Source organism: Dermochelys coriacea, chromosome 11 (genome assembly GCF_009764565.3).
Source record: "Dermochelys coriacea isolate rDerCor1 chromosome 11, rDerCor1.pri.v4, whole genome shotgun sequence".
Classification (NCBI taxonomy): Eukaryota; Metazoa; Chordata; order Testudines; family Dermochelyidae; genus Dermochelys; species Dermochelys coriacea.
Genome location: NC_050078.2, coordinates 75,917,277 through 75,937,137, shown reverse-complemented (window position 1 = coordinate 75,937,137; position 19,861 = coordinate 75,917,277). Strand labels below are relative to the sequence as shown.

Here is a 19,861-nt window from a genome sequence, read left to right as displayed (position 1 = left end):
AACCCAATGGAGCTGGGGATGAAGGGCTTGGGGTGTGGGAGGGGCTCAGGGCTGGGGCAGTAGGTTGGGGTGCACAGGTGATGGATGTAGGGTGGGACTAGGAATGAGGGGTTCAGGGTGTGGGAGGGGGCTCTGGGCTGGGGCAGGGGTTTGGGGTGCAGGAGGGGATCAGGGCTCTGAGCTGGGGGTGCAGGTTCTGGGGTGGGGCTGAGGATGAAGGGTTTGGGGAGCTCAGGTCTGGGGCAGAGGATTGGGGCGCAGGCTTACCTCAGGCGGCTCCTGATCAGTGGCGCAGCGAGGGTGCTAAGGCAGACTTTCTGCCTGTCCTGGCACCACGGACCGCGCTGCGCCCCGGAAGCAGCCAGCAGCAGGTCTGGCTTTTAGGCGGAGGTGTGCAAGTGGCTCCACCCAGCTCCCATCTGCAGGTACTTCCCCCTAGCTCCCATTGGCTGGAAACCGGCCAATGGGAGTGCAGAGCCAGTGCTCGGGTCAGGGGCAGCATGCAGAGCAACGTGTGCCCCTGTCTAGGAGCCAGACATGCTGCTGGCCACTTCCAGGGCACAGCGCGGTATCAGAACAGGTAGGGTCTACCCTGCCTTAGCCGGGCAGCACCTCCAATGGGACTTTTAACGGCCCGGTCGGTGGTACTGACCAGAGTTGATGTGACCCACAGTTTGAAAACCACTACTCTATGGGGTTAAGAAGGTGGTTATGATTTTGTCTTAGAAACAGCCTGTTTTCAGTGTGTGTAATTCTGTTTAATGGATGTAAACGGACTCTTTATAAGACTGAAATACTATATTTACGCATCTTCTTAAATGCTTCAGGAGCTCTTATAGTTTTGCTTTATTGCATTGAAGAACTGTAGTAGTTAAATGGGTTTTACTTTGGACTCATTGTCTTTGGCTGTAAAGGGCTGTGCCTCACCTAAATGAGAAGGAAAGGATGAAAACGCTCTGAGTATTCACAAGATAATGAAATAACAGTGAAAATTGCTAGTTGCAAAAACCTACTGCTCCCAAAGAGTCTTAAATCTTTTGGGTCGCTAGCACCAACCCCAGCCGTCTGCTCGAAGGCTTCAGTCCACTTAAGGTTTTTGACTGTGAAAGATCCTATTGATAAAAGATGGGATCGCATCCTGGAGAAAGTGGACACCTCTTCAGAAATCAGAGTTTTAGATGTATAATCCTCCTGTGCTTCCAGAGCTTGATCTAAGGAAAGACTCAAGGCATGAGAATTCAGGGGTAATATTTTTTTTTTAAAATTTAAAAAGTGATTTCTCTTGTATCCATTGATATGATCTTTCTTTTCTGTCCAGTATCTGCTCACAGGAAGAACCTCTTGGATTCAACTCTGATCTCACATTTCACTTCGAAATTGTTTTTTGGTTTGGAAAAGGAATAAAAGTTTCTCTAATCCTAAAGTCAAGAAAAATGACTTTCCAAAAGCAAAGGAGCAATGTGCAAAACTAGCTGCCTACAAATAGTTTGGAATCGAAGTACTTCTCAAAACAATGAGTGGTAAAGTTTGCAGGTGACACGCAGATTGGGCGAGTGGTAAATAATGAAGAGAAGTGGTCGCTGATTCAGAGCCATCTGGATCGCTTGCTAAGCAAACAATTTGTTTTAATATACCGAAATGCAAATGGATGCATCTAGGAAGAGAGTGTAGGCTATATTTACAAGATGGGGGAACTCTCTACTGGGAAGGAAGGACTCTGGGGTCATGGTGAATAATCAATTGAACATGCCCTCCCAGTGCTATGCGATGGCCAAAAGGGCAAGTGCAATCCTTGGATGCACAAACAGGATTCTTGAGTAAGGGTGGAGAGAGAGATTTTGTTTTGTTTTGTTTTTTTAATCTCTGTATCTGGCAATGATGCATGCCATTGCTGCTGGAATCCTGTGTCCACTTCTGGTGTCCACAGTTCAAGAAGGAGGTTGATAAATTGGATGATATGAAGGATAAATTTTAGCATTCTTGTAGAAGAGCCACAAAAATGATGGAAGTTTTAGAAACCGTGCCTTATAGTGATGGACTCAAGGAGCTCGGTGTATTTAGCTTCATAAGATAAGGTTGACTTGATTAGTCTATAAATACCTACATGGGGGAAAATATTCCTCAGTGGGCCTAGCAGAGAAGGTTGAACTTCACCCAATGGCTGGAAGCTGAAGCTAGACAAATTCAGACTGGAAATAAGGGGTAAAATTTTAACAGAGAGAGTTATTAACCATTGAAAGAATTTACCAGGTGTTGTGGTAGATTCTCCTTCACTAGCTATTTTTAAATCAAGACTGGCTGTTCTGAAAAAGCTCAGCTCTAGTTCCATAAGGAATTATTCTGGGGGAGTTCTCTGGCCTGTATTATGCAGGAGATCAGACTAGATGATCACACATCTCGGGCCTGGGCATTCGACTCTCTAAGTTGATGAGGCAAAAAAGTGAACTTCCTGTCATCATCCAGGCTTCTTGTTAATAGTCAATTTTTTATCTAGCATTAGCAGTAATACCTGAGGGGGGAAAAGGGACTGTCTTCAGAAGCTAGGCCATCCACTCAAATAGATAACTCTTTCACAACCTCCCCTGCAAAGATGATGTCAAAATCAGAAGAGACACTTGTTAGGGGGTTTATTCTTTCACCCTCTCACTTCCTTGGTCCTTCTTGCATAAATGGAGAGCAACAATACCCAAAGTCTGAAGGTGCAAACAATTTGATGTTTATTGGAGTGACCTTCAAGCAAGCTTAAATCCAAGTTGTTTCTTCCTTATTTTTGAATCCCAACTTACTTCTTGTTTTCCCCTAATTTATATAGTAATATTCTTAGCTATATGTAACATAATTAGCTAACCAATTATATTCCACCACCTTCATTAGTTTACACCCAACAAAATTATACAGCAAACAAAAACAATTACAAAACCAGACAAAAACCATGCAAATAAACAATGTAAAAACTATAATAACAAAACAATACCAAAGTAAAAATTTTACAACTATATCTATAAAAACATAAGGGTTTCCCGACTGTGTTTATTAAGTTAAAGTTCTTACCAAACAAAAACTATTAAACTAAATTTCCTTTTACATCTTCTAGGTTCTTCCCTTTCTCTGAAGGTAATAAATCGAATCACCTTTCTAACAGTCCCAGATTGCCTTATTTCAATCTAACTAGTTTGAAATGTAAGAATGTAACCATACTTTTCCCAGCTTATGGCTGCTCCCACTGCTTAGCCAAAGGCCTTAGCTTAAAAACGGGGCCTCAGACTGTCTCAATTAAAAAAAAAAAAAAAAAAAAAGGCCCTTACACAAGCAAACAGCAATTTTAATTCTCTCTTTTATACCTCTATAACCAGCCAGATAATAATCATATACCTACATTCTTAAAGTATAGGCTTTTACAGACAGGCCTGAATATCTATATCCTAACAACACTGGCATGTCTCACTCTAGGAAGAGCAGAAAATAAGTTCCTGACTCAGTGAAGCCCTAAAGCATGTGCTGAAGTGCCCTGCTCAGCTGACCCACTAAAGACAAAGGGCGGTGCAGAATCGGTTCAGATCAATAGAGTTCTTGTTTGCTTTGGTTTTAAGATGCCCAGCCTGCTCCTAGTTCAGAGGTCTCGTATGTACTCATGGTCCACGTCAGGCCTCGGTTAGAGAATGGGTAATGCTTTCTGAGGTAGCATTTTTCCAGGTGACATAGGCACTTATCTACTTCTTAACATTTTGCCCAGTAGCTCAGCATGTCCTACAAGCTGAAGTTGCTGCTAGAAAGAGCAATGAAGTGAAACTCCAGTGGATTCACTAAGCAGTAACTACACTGCCAGGCTCTTCAGAGTTGTATCTGTGAGATAATGACTTCCTTTTGGAATTTCTAGTGTTTTTATCATTCTAGCCCTTTCTAGCAATATGTTGCTTTCCAGAAATTCAGTATTTCAGGGTGCTACTAGTTATGCTAGAAGAGAGGAAAATCACAGCATGTTATAACTTCTCTTGCACAGTACGATGGTTAGCCCAGTACTGAGGTTTATACAAAAAAAACGAATTTTCCATCCCATTAAATCGGGCCGTTGGCGTTGTTGTTGTTGAACTCAGACCTCTGGAAGCAGGTTCTGGCACTGCTGATGTCCTCAGAGTAACAGGTATGTTCCAGGGACAAAGTAAGCACAGACCTCATGCTGCAACTTCAGAGTGGCAGAGAGCTGAAGACGGCCTCACGCCTCCTTTGCACCGTCTGCATTCTGGGCTGGTGCAGGTCCAAAACTGCGATGGTGTAAGTTTGAGCAGGTCGCCATAGTGCTGAGTGCTACCAGGCTTGCTCCCTGGGGCAGTGTCAGGTCACGCATGTGGCCCTACTTTGTGCATGCCGGGGGAATTCTCTCGTGACCAGCTGAGGCCCCTATATGCTGATAGTGTTATATAGGGGCCAGGGTGGAGGTAAGACCCATCTAAGAATTAAGGGGCCTGATGCGGTTCACACACGAATGTTGGTGGCAATCTTTCCCCTGGGAAAAGATCAGGCCCTAGATGACTGTCCCAATGCATCAAACATGCGTGAGCTGAGATGGCAAAGGAATAGCTTGCCCATGACCTACCATCCCAAGGGCACTGCATCAGCCTTCTACCCACTTCTTGGGCTCAGCCCCAGTCAGCTGAAGTAGCCCAAAGCTGCAGAGCAGCAACATGGGACTCTCTCCAAAGCTTCTCTACGTTAATATGGACATAGAACATCTGCACATGTGCCTTTGGCTGCAAGGTTCTTAGTGTTTAAATTCCAGGAGGAAGCTACATTCCTCAATCAGGCAAAATGGTGCCACAGCACTTCTGTTTAGCCAGGTGAAATGCACATAATAAAAGGTATGGGGTAGTAGCCCCCTCTGACCCAACTGCCTGTTATAATCAAAGGGCAGCTGCTTTTGATGCTAAGCTTTTAGGTTCTCCCATTACTTGTGCAGAGGGTAAAGGTTCCTGTGTCCTGACATAGTTTATAATCATGCTTTCATTTAGAACTGTTCCAGAATCTACACTTTCTGTTTTAAAATATAAATATCCTCCCATGCTTCTGACTGACTGTGAAAATCACTTTCACAGTGTGTCCAGTGTACCTGATGCTGGGGGGCCTGCCACAGTTAGCAGACAGCCTAGCAGCAGATGACCTCTGTCCTTTCAGACAGCATGAGGAGTATGCTTATGTCAGCAGGGCACTAATTCAGTGTGGACATTGGAAAGCTAATGGCCTTCTCCAGCAATGGCGTGGGGAGGATCAGCTAGTGACTGTCAAGGTATTTTGGAGTGTGAACTAAGGAGTATTGCCCTCCTAGCTGAAATTTAGGGTCACTTCTGCCCATGTCCAAAGGTGGAGAGAGAAAGAGATGTATTCTCCAGTGCCCAAAGCATGGCTTGTCTCCAACCCAGTCGCTTACCCCTGCCCTCGGCCACAGGGCAACTGGGCGTGTTCAATACAAAAGTCCATAGTGCCCTGAAAATCAAAAGCTTGGGCAGAGTAGAACTGAAGTGATGATACTATAAAATGGGGAGGGATGCTGTGCTGGGGGGCAGGAGGAGGGGAGAGGGTGTGGGATTGGGGCCATATCAAGCTGGATTTCCTGTTGCATAACTTGGGTCTGGCATGCTGAATGGAAAAGTGGCCTGATTGATAACATCTGCTAAGGTAAGAACTTACTTCAAAGACATCAGTAGCCAGGAGTGGAGCAGAAGTGTCGCATGACACCAGGGGGCTGCAGGTTTTTAATGGCGGGGGGGCCTCCTGGGGTGAACTCGCATCCCAGCTGTCTGGCTAGAGCTCCTGGCCCTAGAGAAATCCAGTGTACAAAGCAGAGTAACATCCCCCTTCCTTCCTGGATTGTTCTCAAAGGCAGTGGGTAGCTTTTCCATCATAGCTTTACTTTAGATCACTCTTTTATTATAGCATCTCTGTAGAGCGCTGGGTATTCTAATACTGAAAATTAATGTACCACCACCGCCTCCCCTGCTAGCTACCTTTATTTATGGCACTGCAGAAAGATGGGACGCAGACTAATATGTAGTAATGTTCTCCAGTGCATCACGATGCTTTGAACCTCTGGAGTGCTTCGCAACTTTAATGGCATCAGGAGTCATTAACTAATAAAAAATATTTTGTGTTCCATAACTACTTCCATCTGGGCTGGCAGGGCAGTTGGCACTGAGGAGTGGGTGTGAGTTCACCATGACCACCCAGCAAGTCAGTGTCAGAGTCATGAGCAGGACACCAGGGATCAGCCAGGACAACAGGTCAGCTGCATTGCAAACTTTGTCACTTCTCTCACACCAAGTGCATCTTCCTATTCTCTAGGCAGGATGCCAGCTGTGTCGCTGACCATATGAGCCGATGGAGAAGGCCTATGGCTTTCTCACCCTCTGCAATTAGCGCGGTCTCCTTTTGGGGATACCGATGGATTTTCCATAAATTGAAATGAGTCTTGCGTGCGGGGAAGAGTCAGTAAATTAATCTGAGGGGGGGAGGTGAAATTTGCATGATTCTGCAAACACCATCCTGTTGCTAAATAGCAGTCAAAGCTTTGTACTGAATTCTCCTCTGGGCAATCCACTCCCCTTTTGCTCAGATGCTATTTTCCATGACAAGAAGATTGGAAATGGGATTCTGCCTTTCTGAGCTGGGATGCAAATGCGGTCTCTCTAGATGTCTTTTAAATGTGTGTTCGTCTGCACTGCTTTGAAATATCATTTGAATATCAAACCTTGTTCTGTGCGGTGCTGCATGCTAGTCTCTGGTAGCAGGGCTGAAAGGAGCTCTGAGGGTAATGAATACCTTGAAGAACATTGGTTTCAGAGTAGCAGCCGTGTTAGTCTGTATTCGCAAAAAGAAAAGGAGTACTTGTGGCACCTTAGAGACTAACAACTTTATTAGAGCATGAGCTGTAGCTTATGCTCCAATAAATTTGTTCGTCTCTAAGGTGCCACAAGTACTCCTTTTCTTCTTGAAGAACATTGTCAATGTAGTGCTTTAAAGCAGTGGCAATAATAGTACAGCCATGTTCAGGACCCATATTTATCCTGATGTCTGTGGAAACCAGAATATTTTGAGTGTATTTTAAGAGATGAATCTGTGTGTTTTGCTATCTTGTACTGGAGTCGGGGGAGGCAGCAAGTGTAGCTACAAAAAAGCCTGATTCAGGATTAAGGTCTATTGTGACCCTGTTAATCCCAGCTGGACCAGTAATTGCTTTGAAAGCAAATGTATCTGTGATTTAATTGAATGTGTTTTTGCAGCAAAGGGGATGAGCTGTCCAAAGGCCAGAGATGATCTGGAGCAGTTGCTCTTGCTGTCCTGATTTGTGGGCCTTTACGGGGGGGGGGGGTGAGAGAGAGAGAGAGAGAGAGAGACACTCATGGACTCTTTCTGATGTAGATGCATGAGGATGAAACATCACTCGGCTGCTGTGAACGTGTCCTGCCCCACATGCCCCCTGGGTGCCTCTCATGTTTTTCACCTCTCTCAATCCTGTCTCTCACACTTGAGCTGCTAGTGCTGTGGTTCTATAATCTTCCATTAGTCTCTTAGAGACTCTCCCTCCTGGCCCATTGCTCATTCATGCCCAGTCTTGCCTGCAGACCACCCACCCACGAGGGCCCTCGCTGTTCTGTCCTGCTCAGCAACAGGCAACGGGCTCCGCTTGGCCCTTCTCGTGCTAGGGAATAGAGCAAGGAAGCTCCCTGTAGTGCTGCAGCTCAAGGGTTAGCTTTGAGCCAGAGGCCTGATTCTCCACTGCCTTGCAGCATGGCTTGTTGTTCCCCCATGCGTAATGGTGTAAAATTCTGCCCTTCTGATCTGGTGGTGTCATGCCTCAGCTGCGCTCCCACAGCTCCCGTATGAATCACGACATTCATAGGAGGCCCAAGGCAAAGGACAGTGGTCACGTAGAGAGAGCAGAACCCGCTTTGATTCACTCTTGGGATTCAAGGGGGCTGCCTTCGCTGGCTGGGAATTCCCAGCCGTGTTTACTGGGGTATTTACAGGGCCCTGATGGCCCTGGCCTGGTGTTAGTGCTGGACAGACTCTGGAAATTAGCATTCTTGTTCTTGTCTCCTTTTTTAATCTATCAAGTTCTTTCACTTATTGCATCGTTCCCTTCAGCATTCTGCAGAAGGGGCAAGGTTGGGGTGGGGGTTGGTCCCATAATCCACTTCTCTCTCCTCAACCCATCCTCTTGGATTGTGGCTGCTTTTCTCGGTCACCCACCCTCCCTTCTCTGTCTCTACTCCAAGCCCCTTCTGCCAACGCTAAGTCTTCAGTTGGCTTTACTTTCCTGCACTGGCCTGGCTTTGCTTTCAACCATGTTCACATCAGGGGCTCGTGACTCGCACCCTCAGTACAACAGCCCATTTGTGCTGACTTTTTATATATTTTGATCTGTCCCCACACTTTCCGCTTTTGGTGCCTTTTTGTATCTATAACTTATAACATTCTAGCTGTAGCGGGAGGCTGAAGCTGCCGCTGGTTAAGGGACAGCTGGGGTTTTAGCACTGAGAGAGGCAATCCAGGGCTGGCAGAGAAGTACCTGAGCTGGGTGTTTCTGCTAAAATGATCAGAGGTTACATGAGCGACATGGATATTCCAATCATCATCTATAGGTTTCAGAGTTAATCCACTGAGATGAATTGGGGCCGTTCACGGTCCCCAGATACATATTGCTTTGGGTTGCTCCTAAGACTTGGTGGCATCCATGTACTCTTAGTTAAGCTAAAAAGTTTCTTTCCCTGCCAGGAAGGCTCAAAACATCCAGAAAAGCTGAGATCCTGTGGCATGCTCCTGCAAGGAAGAGGGGGTCCTTCCGCGAATTCTGTGGACTCTCAAACGCACAAAGCCCTGAGTGTAATATGCCTCTTAAAAACTGGTTTAAGATCTGCAGTTGCAAGGAGTTTCACAGGCACCCTAAAACAAGTATTGTAATTATCGCTGTCCGTAAGAGAATCATTTTACTAATTTTCATTAACTGATCTGTAAGCACCCATGGGTGTGCACGCTGGGGGTGGAGTGGATGTAAGCAGAGTCAGGATGAGCTCTACCCTGATATCTAGTGGTGGGTTGTGGAAAAAAACTTCAGGGGCTGATCTCATTTGCATAGGCACACCCACCCCACTTAGATGGTCACTTTGGATGCTGTAGGAGCCCCAGTTTCTTTGTTGTTGGGGCAGGAAGAATAAACTGTTGTTATCCTAATTACGTGAATCAAGGACAGTGGACTTGTACTTGGCCTTTTGTTATGATGGAGGGACTCGCCATCAACTAAGCAGACCCTTGCTAGGCAAGGGTCATGGGTTCCAAAACCCAGTGAATTGAGAGAGGCTGGGGACAGGTATTAATGCCTGGTGGTATGGGCCCCTGGTCAGGGCCTTACATGCCAATTGCATCTTCTCTTCTCTCCACTGTGGAATATGAGAGCTAGTTTTGATTCCGCTAGGAGTCTAGTTACAGGCTGCTGAGCCGAGTTCACTTTGGGCCAATGGTGCACCAGAAGAGAGGCTCGCCTACTACAAGCTGAAATCACTAAAGAGCTAAAATTACTAAGAGCTGAAATCACTGAGCGTTGTGTTAAGTAGTGGGGGGGGCGGTGCTGAAGATATATTGCAGAGTGGCTTGTGGGACGGCTGGTGGAGCAGAGCGGAGTCCCACAGAGAGGAGGTGCAGTCAGCTTCGGACCACGTAAGATGCCCAATGCCCCCCCTTCCCCCCATTTCCACCCAGGTTGGGAAGTATAAAACTGCAGATAAACTTTTGAACTCTGAGGCTGCACTGACCAGGGACAGAGACTTTTGGGTTGTTGGACTTTTGGGACTTTGGGTGATTTTTGGGTTGCTGGACTCAAGAACCAAAAGGAAAGGACACGGCCCAATTTGCTTGGGGTGGGTTTTTGCTCATGGTTTGTGTTATGAATCCTGTTGGTGGTGATTCCCCAGCATAATGCTATTTTGTCTCTCTCTGTTATTAAAAGGCTTTTGCTACACTCAGACTCTGTGCTTGCAAGAGGGGAAGTATTGCCTCCTAGGGGGTGGTTTATATTTGTCCCAGGTCACTGGGTGAGGGCTCGAGCCGGTTTTGCATTGTGTTATTGGAACGGAACCCCTAGATACTGAACCCGGCCCTTGTTGCTGTCAATTCTGACAGGCAGAAGGGTTACATGTACAATATATATGCAAAGGAAACAAATCTTTTGGTAATTTGGTCCCTGTGCCAAACTAGACAGCATTTTCCCAGCCAGACTTTTAGAGAAATAAATAAATTCTATTTTGACTACTTACAGATAAGATGGCATAGTAAAAAGAGGGGACTGTTTCTTTCAATATTTCATGAATTTGGCTTTATGACGACTTCTCTATAAATGAGTTTGGGTAATTCTCAGAGTCTGCATGTCTACTTCATTTAACCCACACTGCTTGTGGCTTGCCATTAGATTTAACTATCCATTCAAATGACTAAAGCATAAAGAGGCAGCAATCTTTTGCCTCTTCGAGGCATCTTTTCTCCTGAACATCCCTGCCACGGCTTGCTTGGAGAAGAGATCAGAGTGGCTTGCTGCAATGTTTGTTAAATACTGGGTAGTTTCTGTGTTTGTACATACGTAATTAACTCAAATTGTCTAGGAAACACAGCGAAATGCTTGTGTTCAAGTGCAATTAGTGACTCAGCCTTGCCACTGCAAAGCCAGACTTTCTTCCTTCCTAGCTGATTTGCGGCATTGAGGAGCAGAAGAGTCGGAGCCCTGGTAATGATCTGGCCTTTGGGCCCTGAAATGGTGGGGTTGCTGAGCCCGAAAGGCAGCAGAGGTAGCCCCGCTGCTTAGCCCAGGGACTCTGGGAACATGTCTGAAGAGAGCGTGGCCCCCCTACACCACATGCCCTGGGCTCTGAGTGTACCCCCTAGTGCTGTGCCAAGCACAGTGTGCATGAGGAGGGGTGGGCTGCGAGAGAGGTGTTCTCCTTGTATCAGCTGCTGCGTGATCTAGGGCACTCGTGCTTCGGATGCTGAGGTCCCGTGTTTGCTGCCTGCAGAGGACTCATCCAGGGGTCGTTGCACGCAGGTGATTATGCAGAGAGAGCACGCTCTCAGCTGAGACCGTAGGCGTGTGTGTTTAACAGATTTAATAATTTTATTAAGATAATGTTGAAGTAAAAAGAAAACGATACAGAGTTTAGGCATAGAAGTTTCTGCTTATCAGGGAATAAGGTACAGATTATCAAGGGGTGCGAAGTTCAGTTTAGGAGCGGGTGGCGTAAGGAATACATAATCTGCAATCTCCCCGATTGGGGGTAAAAGTTTAACAGGTCAAAGTACAGACATTGAGATATGGGAGTGTGTTGTCCATATAATGGCTATGTTCATTGTGGAGTATAATGAGCAGATACGATGATGAGGATGGATCTACCCTCATTTGGTGGGATTTAATGTTCATTGAGTTTATGGTTCCAGTTCATATGGTCCAATGGAAAAAGTCTCTCAGTCCCTTTCCCATAGTTGATGCACGATGTCGTACCGGCTCACACCTCCTGGTACTGTCGGTGGCCGATGATGTGTTCGATGTAGATGTCCCCGGACCATCAGATTGTGTCCAAGACCATGAGGCGGCGCATGAGCCGTGTGTACCGTCAACCGATCCCGCACAGTTCACACTTGTTCAATGTACTGAATTTGTGCTTGAACTGTTGTTTGGCAGTTTCCAGGAGAGGGCCAGGAGGCGAAAACGCTGGTTCCAATCCCCTGTGGGATGGTCTTAAATCTTCCTCGGGAAATGATGGCACTGACCCAATTGGCTTGAAACAACAGTGTCGCTCCAGAGTTCGGGCCCAACACTGCAGGATATGCCAGTATATTTCTGCGGCTCATCACTCTGCTATCTGAGCAGTTTATAACACAAACTTTTATACGCCTTCATTTCTTACCTTGTTTGCTTAACAAAGAGTTTATTACTTCCATTGTTGATACAGGAATACAGTGAGAGCTCTGGTTAGAAGAGCTAATGCAATTCCACACCCATAACTTGATTGCAGTCCTCCTTCCCTCTGCCTCCACTTACCAGAGAACAAGACAATGCAAGTGCTCTGTAGCTGCTTTCTAGAGGGTTCATTTCAAAAGGCAGGCAGGCAGGAGGGGGGATTATCAGGGGGAGCAGGATAGACTGTCTTAGGTGATAAATGTGTGAGCCTCTGGGAACTTCGCCCTGAGAGATTTGGTAGTTTAAAGCTTAGGAACTAGACATTAATTTTCCTTCTTCCTAGGGTGCTGTTCTCTATGGTGTCAGCAGTATGATTTTCTCCTTGGGATGTAGTTATGGGGGTTGAATATGCAAAGGAAACAAACCTTTTGGTAATTTGAGGAAGTATTTTATTGCTTGTAGCACATTCACATACAATCATGTTTAAATTAAAATGCCGCTGAGGGATTTTATCCACTTGGCCTCCCTTTCGGTCTGTGTGCATTTCCAGTATTGGGTGTATTCCCGATACTGTTGAGCTGAATCCCTGTTAAAGTTCTTTTGACATGTTCTGCGTGTCGTTGGGGAGATCTGGACCACAACCTTCACTCTGCCTGTCTCGAGACACCTGCCTTTTATCTCTCAAGAACAGAGAGCACCCAATGAATCTGAAAGGCAACAAACTTTAAAACTGAGCAAAGGAAATGAACGTTTACACAACCAGTGGGACTCAGTGCCACAAGATGTCCCTGAGGCCAAAGGCTTAGGAGATAAAGAATTATTAGACACTGGTTGATGTTCTCATCTACAGTTAATCGTTTTTTAAGTCCTGTGTAAATAAGAGAGAGAAACTCTCATACTTCAGAGCACAAATCAGTCACTAACTGCCTGAGGCTAAGATGAAATTTTCCTCATAGGTAGGTAATTGTCTGTGAATGGGTTATTGTGTAATCTCTGAAACATCTGGTACTGGCCATTTTCTCAGCCAGCATGCTGGAATAGATGGAGCATAAGTTTGATTTGGGCTGGCATTTCTATGTTCAATAAGGACAAATGCAAAGAACTCCAGTTAGGAAGGAACAATCAGTTGCACACGTACAAAATGGGAAATGACTGTCTAGGAAGGAGTACTGCAGAAAGGGATCTTGGGGTCATAGTGGATCACAAGCTAAATATGAGTCAACAGTGTAACCCTGTTGCAAAAAAAGCAGACATGATTCTGGGATGTATTAGCAGGAGTGTTGTAAGCAAGACAAGGAAAGTAATTCTTCCGCTCTACTCCACACTGATTAGGCCTCAACTGGAGTATTGTGTCCAGTTCTGGGCGCCACATTTCAAGAAAGGTGGACAAATTGGAGAAAGTCCAGAGAAGAGCAACAGAAATGATTAAAGGTCTAGAAAACTTGACCTATGAGGGAAGATTGAAAAATCTGGGTTTGTTTCAGCCTGGAGAAGAGAAGACTGAGAGGAGACATTACAGTTTTTGTTACGAGGAGGGAGGTAAATTGTTCTCAACCTCTGAGGATAGGACAAGAAGCAATGAGCTTAAACTGCAGCAAGGGAGGTTTAGGTTGGACATTAGGAAAACTTCCTAACAGTCAGTGGTTAGGAACTGGAATAAATTACCTAGTGAGGTTGTGGAATCTCCATCTTTGGAGAGTGTTAAGAGCAGGTTGGACAAACACCTGTCAGGGATGGTCTAGAAGATAATACTTAGTCCTGGCATGAGTTCAGGGGACTGGAATAGATGACTCTCAAGGTCCCTTCCAGGCCTATGATTCTGTGATTCTATGTTGTTCGTTACTATTTAAGCCCTTAATTTCCTAGGTCAGTTGGAATGCCATGGGCAAGAGTCCTACTTGGCACTTACAGGCCGGTTTCTGCAGGTTGCATCCCTGTTTGCTCAGTCCTGTGCAAAGCCAGGCTGTGGTCACATGGTGTTGAGTCTTTAATGTCACTGGAATTCTGGATTAATTGAATTCTGTCATGGACTGGTCAAAGACTGGCGAGGCTGGAGAGTGTCCCTAGGTGAAGCGACCCCAGAGAAGGGTTTTCAGAAATCACAGCTTGTAAATCAATAAACTCTCCTCTTAAGAGTTTCGAGTCTGATGAACAGAAAGTTAGTGTGTGCCGAATGAAAGCCGTGTAACGTGAGCCAGAGTCCTCAGCAAAATGACTGACTGCTTCCTTCACACCACCTAAATCTCTGCCTTGCCCAGGCAGCTGGCTGGCACTGGCATCGGATCTAGACCTCGTCTTCTCGGCGTTGGCATGCGGCTCTTGGCTAGCAGATGTTCTGGTTATTAACAAGTACCTGGGTGCGTTTATTCCTTGCACCCTCTTTTTCTCTGTATTGAAAGCCTTGTTCTTTTCTTCTATCGCTATCGCCCAAATGTATTTTGACCATGTTGAGTTAATTATCTTTATTACATGCTGCTATTTTTCTCAGTTCTTACAGGCTTAAACTGCAGTATGGAGCTAAATATTTAGTGCGTTTGCCTGGCAGATCTGGCACCCAGCTCTGCCTCTAAAATCGAGGCAGAGTGCTTTATCCACTTAATGAGATAATTCTTCCCGCAGGTCCTGTGACCGTATTTCACCACCTGTTGTATGGGGGAGGGGAGTTAATGATTGATTAAAGAGGTTTACCTGTGTACACAGATGGGGTTATTTAACCATCCATGCAGCCAGAAAGGGGAATGCAAGACTTGCCTTTCTGCTGGGTTTCAGAGAAGGGGAGATTGAGTTGGATTTTGGTAGGGATGGCCTTGGCTTCCTTCTCTCACAGGCTTTATCACCTCCGTGTTTGAGAGCAAAGAATGAAGTGCTGCTGTCATTGTAGAAATGAGTTGTCACTGTTCTCAGCTGTTCCTAGGCCAGAGTGTCAGGAGAACGCAGTTTGTGGCTACTAGAAGATGAAACCCTGGGACTGTAGCTGACCTTTGCTTGGTTTGCTCTGTCTTCTCTCAGGCCTTGCTAAAAATGGACTGCCAGGGGCTGGTCGTCAGGCTCATTCAGGACTTTGTGCTCCTGACCACGGCCGTGGAAGTGGCTCAGCGCTGGAGAGAGCTGGCAGAGAAGCTAGCCAAGGTCTCCAAACAACAGATGGACGCCTACGAAGCCCCCCACCGAGACAGGAACGGAGTGGTGGACAGTGAGGTAAGACTAGATTTGACAGCCCCTTAAAGCCCTGCAGTGTGACTGGTGTTGTGTAATAGCCTGGTTTCAGCTGCCTTTTTTGGTTTTTTGGTTGAGATGTCGGCAAATAAGAACGCTCCTTTGGCGATGGCAAGCCAGAGCAAGGTTCCTTCCCATCGGGAGGTGTAAGTGTGCCTGAAAGTGGCCCCTAGAGGAGAAGCTCCATTGATCTTTGAGTCTAAGAAGCTGCCTGCAGGGGGAGCGAGTGTTTCCTCTTCACAATTGTCCAATTTTCCCTTTCTGAAAGGGAGGCAAATCACAGTGTGTTCCTGCTGATAGCTTGTGATGCCCTGATTCTCTCTCTCTCACGTGCGTGCGTGCGCGCGCACACACACACACACACACACACACACACACACACACACACACACACACCACCTACCTCTATGGGAGTGGAGCAGTGAACCCACCAGCATAGACTCGGTACTCACATCTCACAGGGTGGTTTTGGTTTGGGGTGGGCTGGACGCTGGTCAGTTTCAATCATTTCTCTGCTGTTCCTTTAAAAAGAAATAGCACCTCAATGACTGACTGAAATCCTGGGGTCACTTCAGTTTGAATAACTTCTGACCCACCCTCTTATGCTGCCCTCTGGCTTGAGCTGAGGTTTTTCCCCAAACTGGGGGCTCTTGTGGGATTCATTGTTCACATTCTGTTAGGGGAAATAGGGATCGGTACGCTGGGCTGAGATCTGACCACTGCAGGGCTCTAGCCGTCATCCTCTTCCCCACGGGTCCAGCTTTGCACAGCTTGGCTGGGCATGCTGCATGGTTGTGGCAGCAGGGTCGCCTTGCTATGAAGCATCATGAGCTGATGAGCAAACAGCCTGAATCTGGACCAGGGCCCTGATTCAGCAAAGTGCAGGCTTGAGCCTCACTGAAGTTGATGCCATTTAAACCAGGGCTGTCAATTTAATCGCAGTTAACTCACGCAATTAACTCAAAAAAATTGTGATTAAAAAAAATTCAGCAATAGAATACCAATTGAAATTTATTAAATGTTTTGGATTTTTTCTACTTTTTTCAAATATATTGATTTCTATTACAACACAGAATACAAAGTGTACAGTGCTGACTTTATATTATTTTTATTACAAATATTTGCACTGTAAAATAAACAAAAGAAATAGTATTTTTCAGTTCATCTCATACAAGTATTGTAGTGTGCAATCTCTGTTCTGAAAGATTTCAGAGTAGCAGCCATGTTAATCTGTATGTGCAAAAAGAACAGAAGTACTTGTGGCATCTTAGAGACTAACAAATTTATTTGAGCATAAGCTTTCATAGGCTACAGCTCACTTCATCGGATGCATAGAATGGAACATATAGTAAGAAGAGATATATATACAGAGAACATGAAAAGGTGGAAGTTGCCATACCAACTCTAAGAGGCTAATTAATTAAGATGAGCTATTATCAGCAGGAGAAAAAAAACTTTTGTAGTGATGATCAAGATGAATCAATTGAATCTATTTTCCCACGTTTTGAATCTATTTTGCCATAACTTGCCAGCAAGTTAAAGTAGTATGGGCTGGATGAATGGACTATAAGGTGGATAGAAAGCTGGCTAGATCGTTGGGCTCAACGGGTAGTGATCAATGGCTCCATGTCTGGTTGGCAGCCAGTATCAAGCGGAGTGCTCCAAGGGTCGGTCCTAGGGCCGGTTTTGTTCAATATCTTCATTAATGATCTGGAGGATGGTGTGGACTGCATCCTCAGCAAGTTTGCAGATGACACTAAGCTGGGAGGAGAGGTAGATACACTGGAGGGTAGGGATAGGATACAGAGGGACCTAGACAAATTGGAGGATTGGGCCAAAAGAAATCTGATGAGGTTCAACAAGGACAAGTGCAGAGCCCTGCACTTAGGACGGAAGAATCCCATGCACCGCTACAGACTAGGGACCGAATGGCTCGGCAGCAGTTCCGCAGAAAAGGACCTAGGGGTTACAGTGGATGAGAAGGTGGATATGAGTTGACAGTGTGCCCTTGTTGCCAAGAAGGCCAATGGCATTTTGGGCTGTATAAGTAGGGTCACTGCCAGCAGATTGAGGGACGTGATCATTCCCCTCTATTTGACATTGGTGAGGCCTCATCTGGAGTACTGTGTCCAGTTTTGGGCCCCACACTATAAGAAGGATGTGAAAAAATTGGATAGCATCCAGCAGAGGGCAACAAAAATTATTAGAACACATGACTTATGAGGAGAGGCTGAGGGAACTGGGATTGTTTAATCTGTGGAAGAGAAGAATGAGGGGGGATTTGATAGCTGCTTTCAACTACCTGAAAGGGGGTTCCAAAGAGGATGGATCTAGACTGTTCTCAGTGATGGCAGATGACAAAACAAGGAGTAATGGTCTCAAGTTGCAGTGGGGGAGATTTAGGTTGGATATTAGGAAAAACTTTTTCACTAGAAGGGTGATGAAGCACTGGAATGCGTTACCTAGGGAAGTGTAGAATCTCCTTCCTTTGAGGGTTTTTAAGGTCAGGCTTCACAAAGCCCTGGTTGGGATGATTTAGTTGGGGATTGGTCCTGCTTTGAGCAGGGGGTTGGACTAGACGACCTCATGAGGTCCCTTCCAACCCTGATATTCTATGATTCTGTGATTCTATGTTAAGTATCCTCTCACCTTCTTGTCAACTGTCTGAAATGGGCCATCTTGATAACCACTACAAAAGTGTTTTTTCTTCTGCTGATAATAGCTCATCTTAATTAATTAGCCTCTTAGAGTTAGTATGGCAACTTCCACCTTTTCATGTTCTCTGTATGTATATATTTCTTCTTACTATGTTCCATTCTAGGCATCTGATGAAGTGGGCTGTAGCCCACAAAAACTTGTGCTCAAATAAATTTGTTAGTCTCTAAGATGCCACAAGTACTCCTGTTCTTTCTGTTGTGAAAGTGCAACTTACAAATGTAGATTTTTTTTTTTGTTACATAACTGCACTCAAAAACAAAACAATGTAAAACTTTAGAGCTTACAAGTCCACTCAGTCCTACTTCTTCAGTCAATCGCTAAGACAAACAAGTTTGTTTACGTTTACGGGACATAATGCCGCCTGCTTCTTATTTATAATGTCACCTGAAAGTGAGAACAGGCGTTTGCGTTGCATGTTTGTAGCTGGTATTGCAAGTTTGTGCACCAGATATGCTAAACATTTGTACGCCCTTCATGCTTCAGCCACTATTCCGAGGACCTGCTTCCATGCTGATGACACTCGTTAAAAACAACAAAAAAGTGTTAATTAAATTTGACTGAACTCCGTGGGGGAAAATAATACATGTCCTGTTCTGTTTTACCTACATTCTGCCATATATTTCATTTTATAGCCGTCTCGGATGATAACCCAGCACATGCTGTTCATTTTAAGAACACTTTCACTGCAGATTTCACAAAGCGCAAAGAAGATACCAATGTGAGATTTCTAAAGATAGATACAGCACTCAACCCAAGGTTTAAGAATCTGAGGTGCCGTCCAAAATCTGAGAGGGATGATGAGGTGTGGAGCATGTGTTCAGAAGTCTTAAAAGAGCAACATTCCTATGCGGAAACTACAGAACCCGAACCACCAAAAAAGAAAATCAACCTTCTGCTGGTGGCATCTGACTCAGATGATGAAAACAAACATGCGTCCATCGGCACTGTTTTGGATCGTTATCGAGTAGAACCCCTCATTAGCATGGAGGCATGCCCTTAGAATGGTGGTTGCGAAGCATGAAGGGACATATGTATCTTTAGCGAATCTAGCATGTAAATATCTTGTGATGCCGGCTAAAACAGTGCCATGTGAACACCTGTTCTCACTTTCAAGTGACATTGTAAACAAGAAGCGAGCACCTGCAAATGTGAACAAACTTGTTTGTCTGAGTGACTGAACAAGAAGTAGAACTGAGTGGACTTTTGTAGACTCTAAAGTTTTACATTGTTTTATTTTTGAATGCAGTTTTTTTGTACATAATTCTACATCTGTAAGTTCAACTTTCATGATAAAGAGATTGTATTACAATACTTGTATGAAGTGAATTCTTTTGTTTTTATAGCACAAATATTGGTAAAAAGTAAATATAAAGTGAATACTATACACTGTGTTCTCTGTTGTAATTGAAATCAATATATTTGAAAATGAAGAAAACATCCATAAATATTTAAATAAATGGTATTCTATTAACAGTGCGATTAATTTTTTTAATAGCTTGACAGCCCTAATTTAAACACTTGCTTGAAGCTGAATGTGTGCAAGTCCTTTGCTGAATAGGTAGGGCCCTAGAAAATTCACAGCTATGAAAAACGCATCACAGACCGTGAAATCTGGTCTTTTGTGTGCTTTTACCCTATACTATACAGATTTCACGGGGGAGACCAGAGTTTCTCAAATTGTGTGTCCTAACCCAAAAGGTTATTTTAGGTGGGGGGGGGGGGGACGCGGTATTGCCAACGTTTTGCACTGCTACCTTCAGAATTGGGTGGCCAGAGAGCGGCAGCTGCTGACTGAGGGCCCAGCTCTGCAGGCAGCAGCGCAGAAGCAAGGGTGGCAATACCACACCACACCATCCTTCCTTCCTTCATTGCTGCTGGCCGTGGCTCTGCCTTCACAGCTGGGCTTCCAGCCTGCAGCCACTGCTCTCCAGCTCTGAAAGCAGCACGAACAGCGCAGAAGTAAGGGTAGCAGTACCGCAAACCCCCCTACGCTAA

The 19,861-nt window shown here is 45.2% G+C and overlaps 1 protein-coding gene across 5 annotated transcripts in view; it reads left to right on the top strand.

The window, feature by feature from the left end:
• Positions 1-19,861, top strand: part of SH3BP4 (SH3 domain binding protein 4) — a 131,398-nt gene that overhangs the window by 108,923 nt on the left and 2,614 nt on the right. For all 5 annotated transcript variants that reach the window (XM_038422096.2, XM_038422095.2, XM_043505769.1 and 2 more), the window contains one exon: positions 14,942-15,130. In XM_038422096.2, coding sequence (XP_038278024.1) covers positions 14,942-15,130 — 189 coding nt within the window. The remainder of the gene's footprint in view (positions 1-14,941; positions 15,131-19,861) is intronic.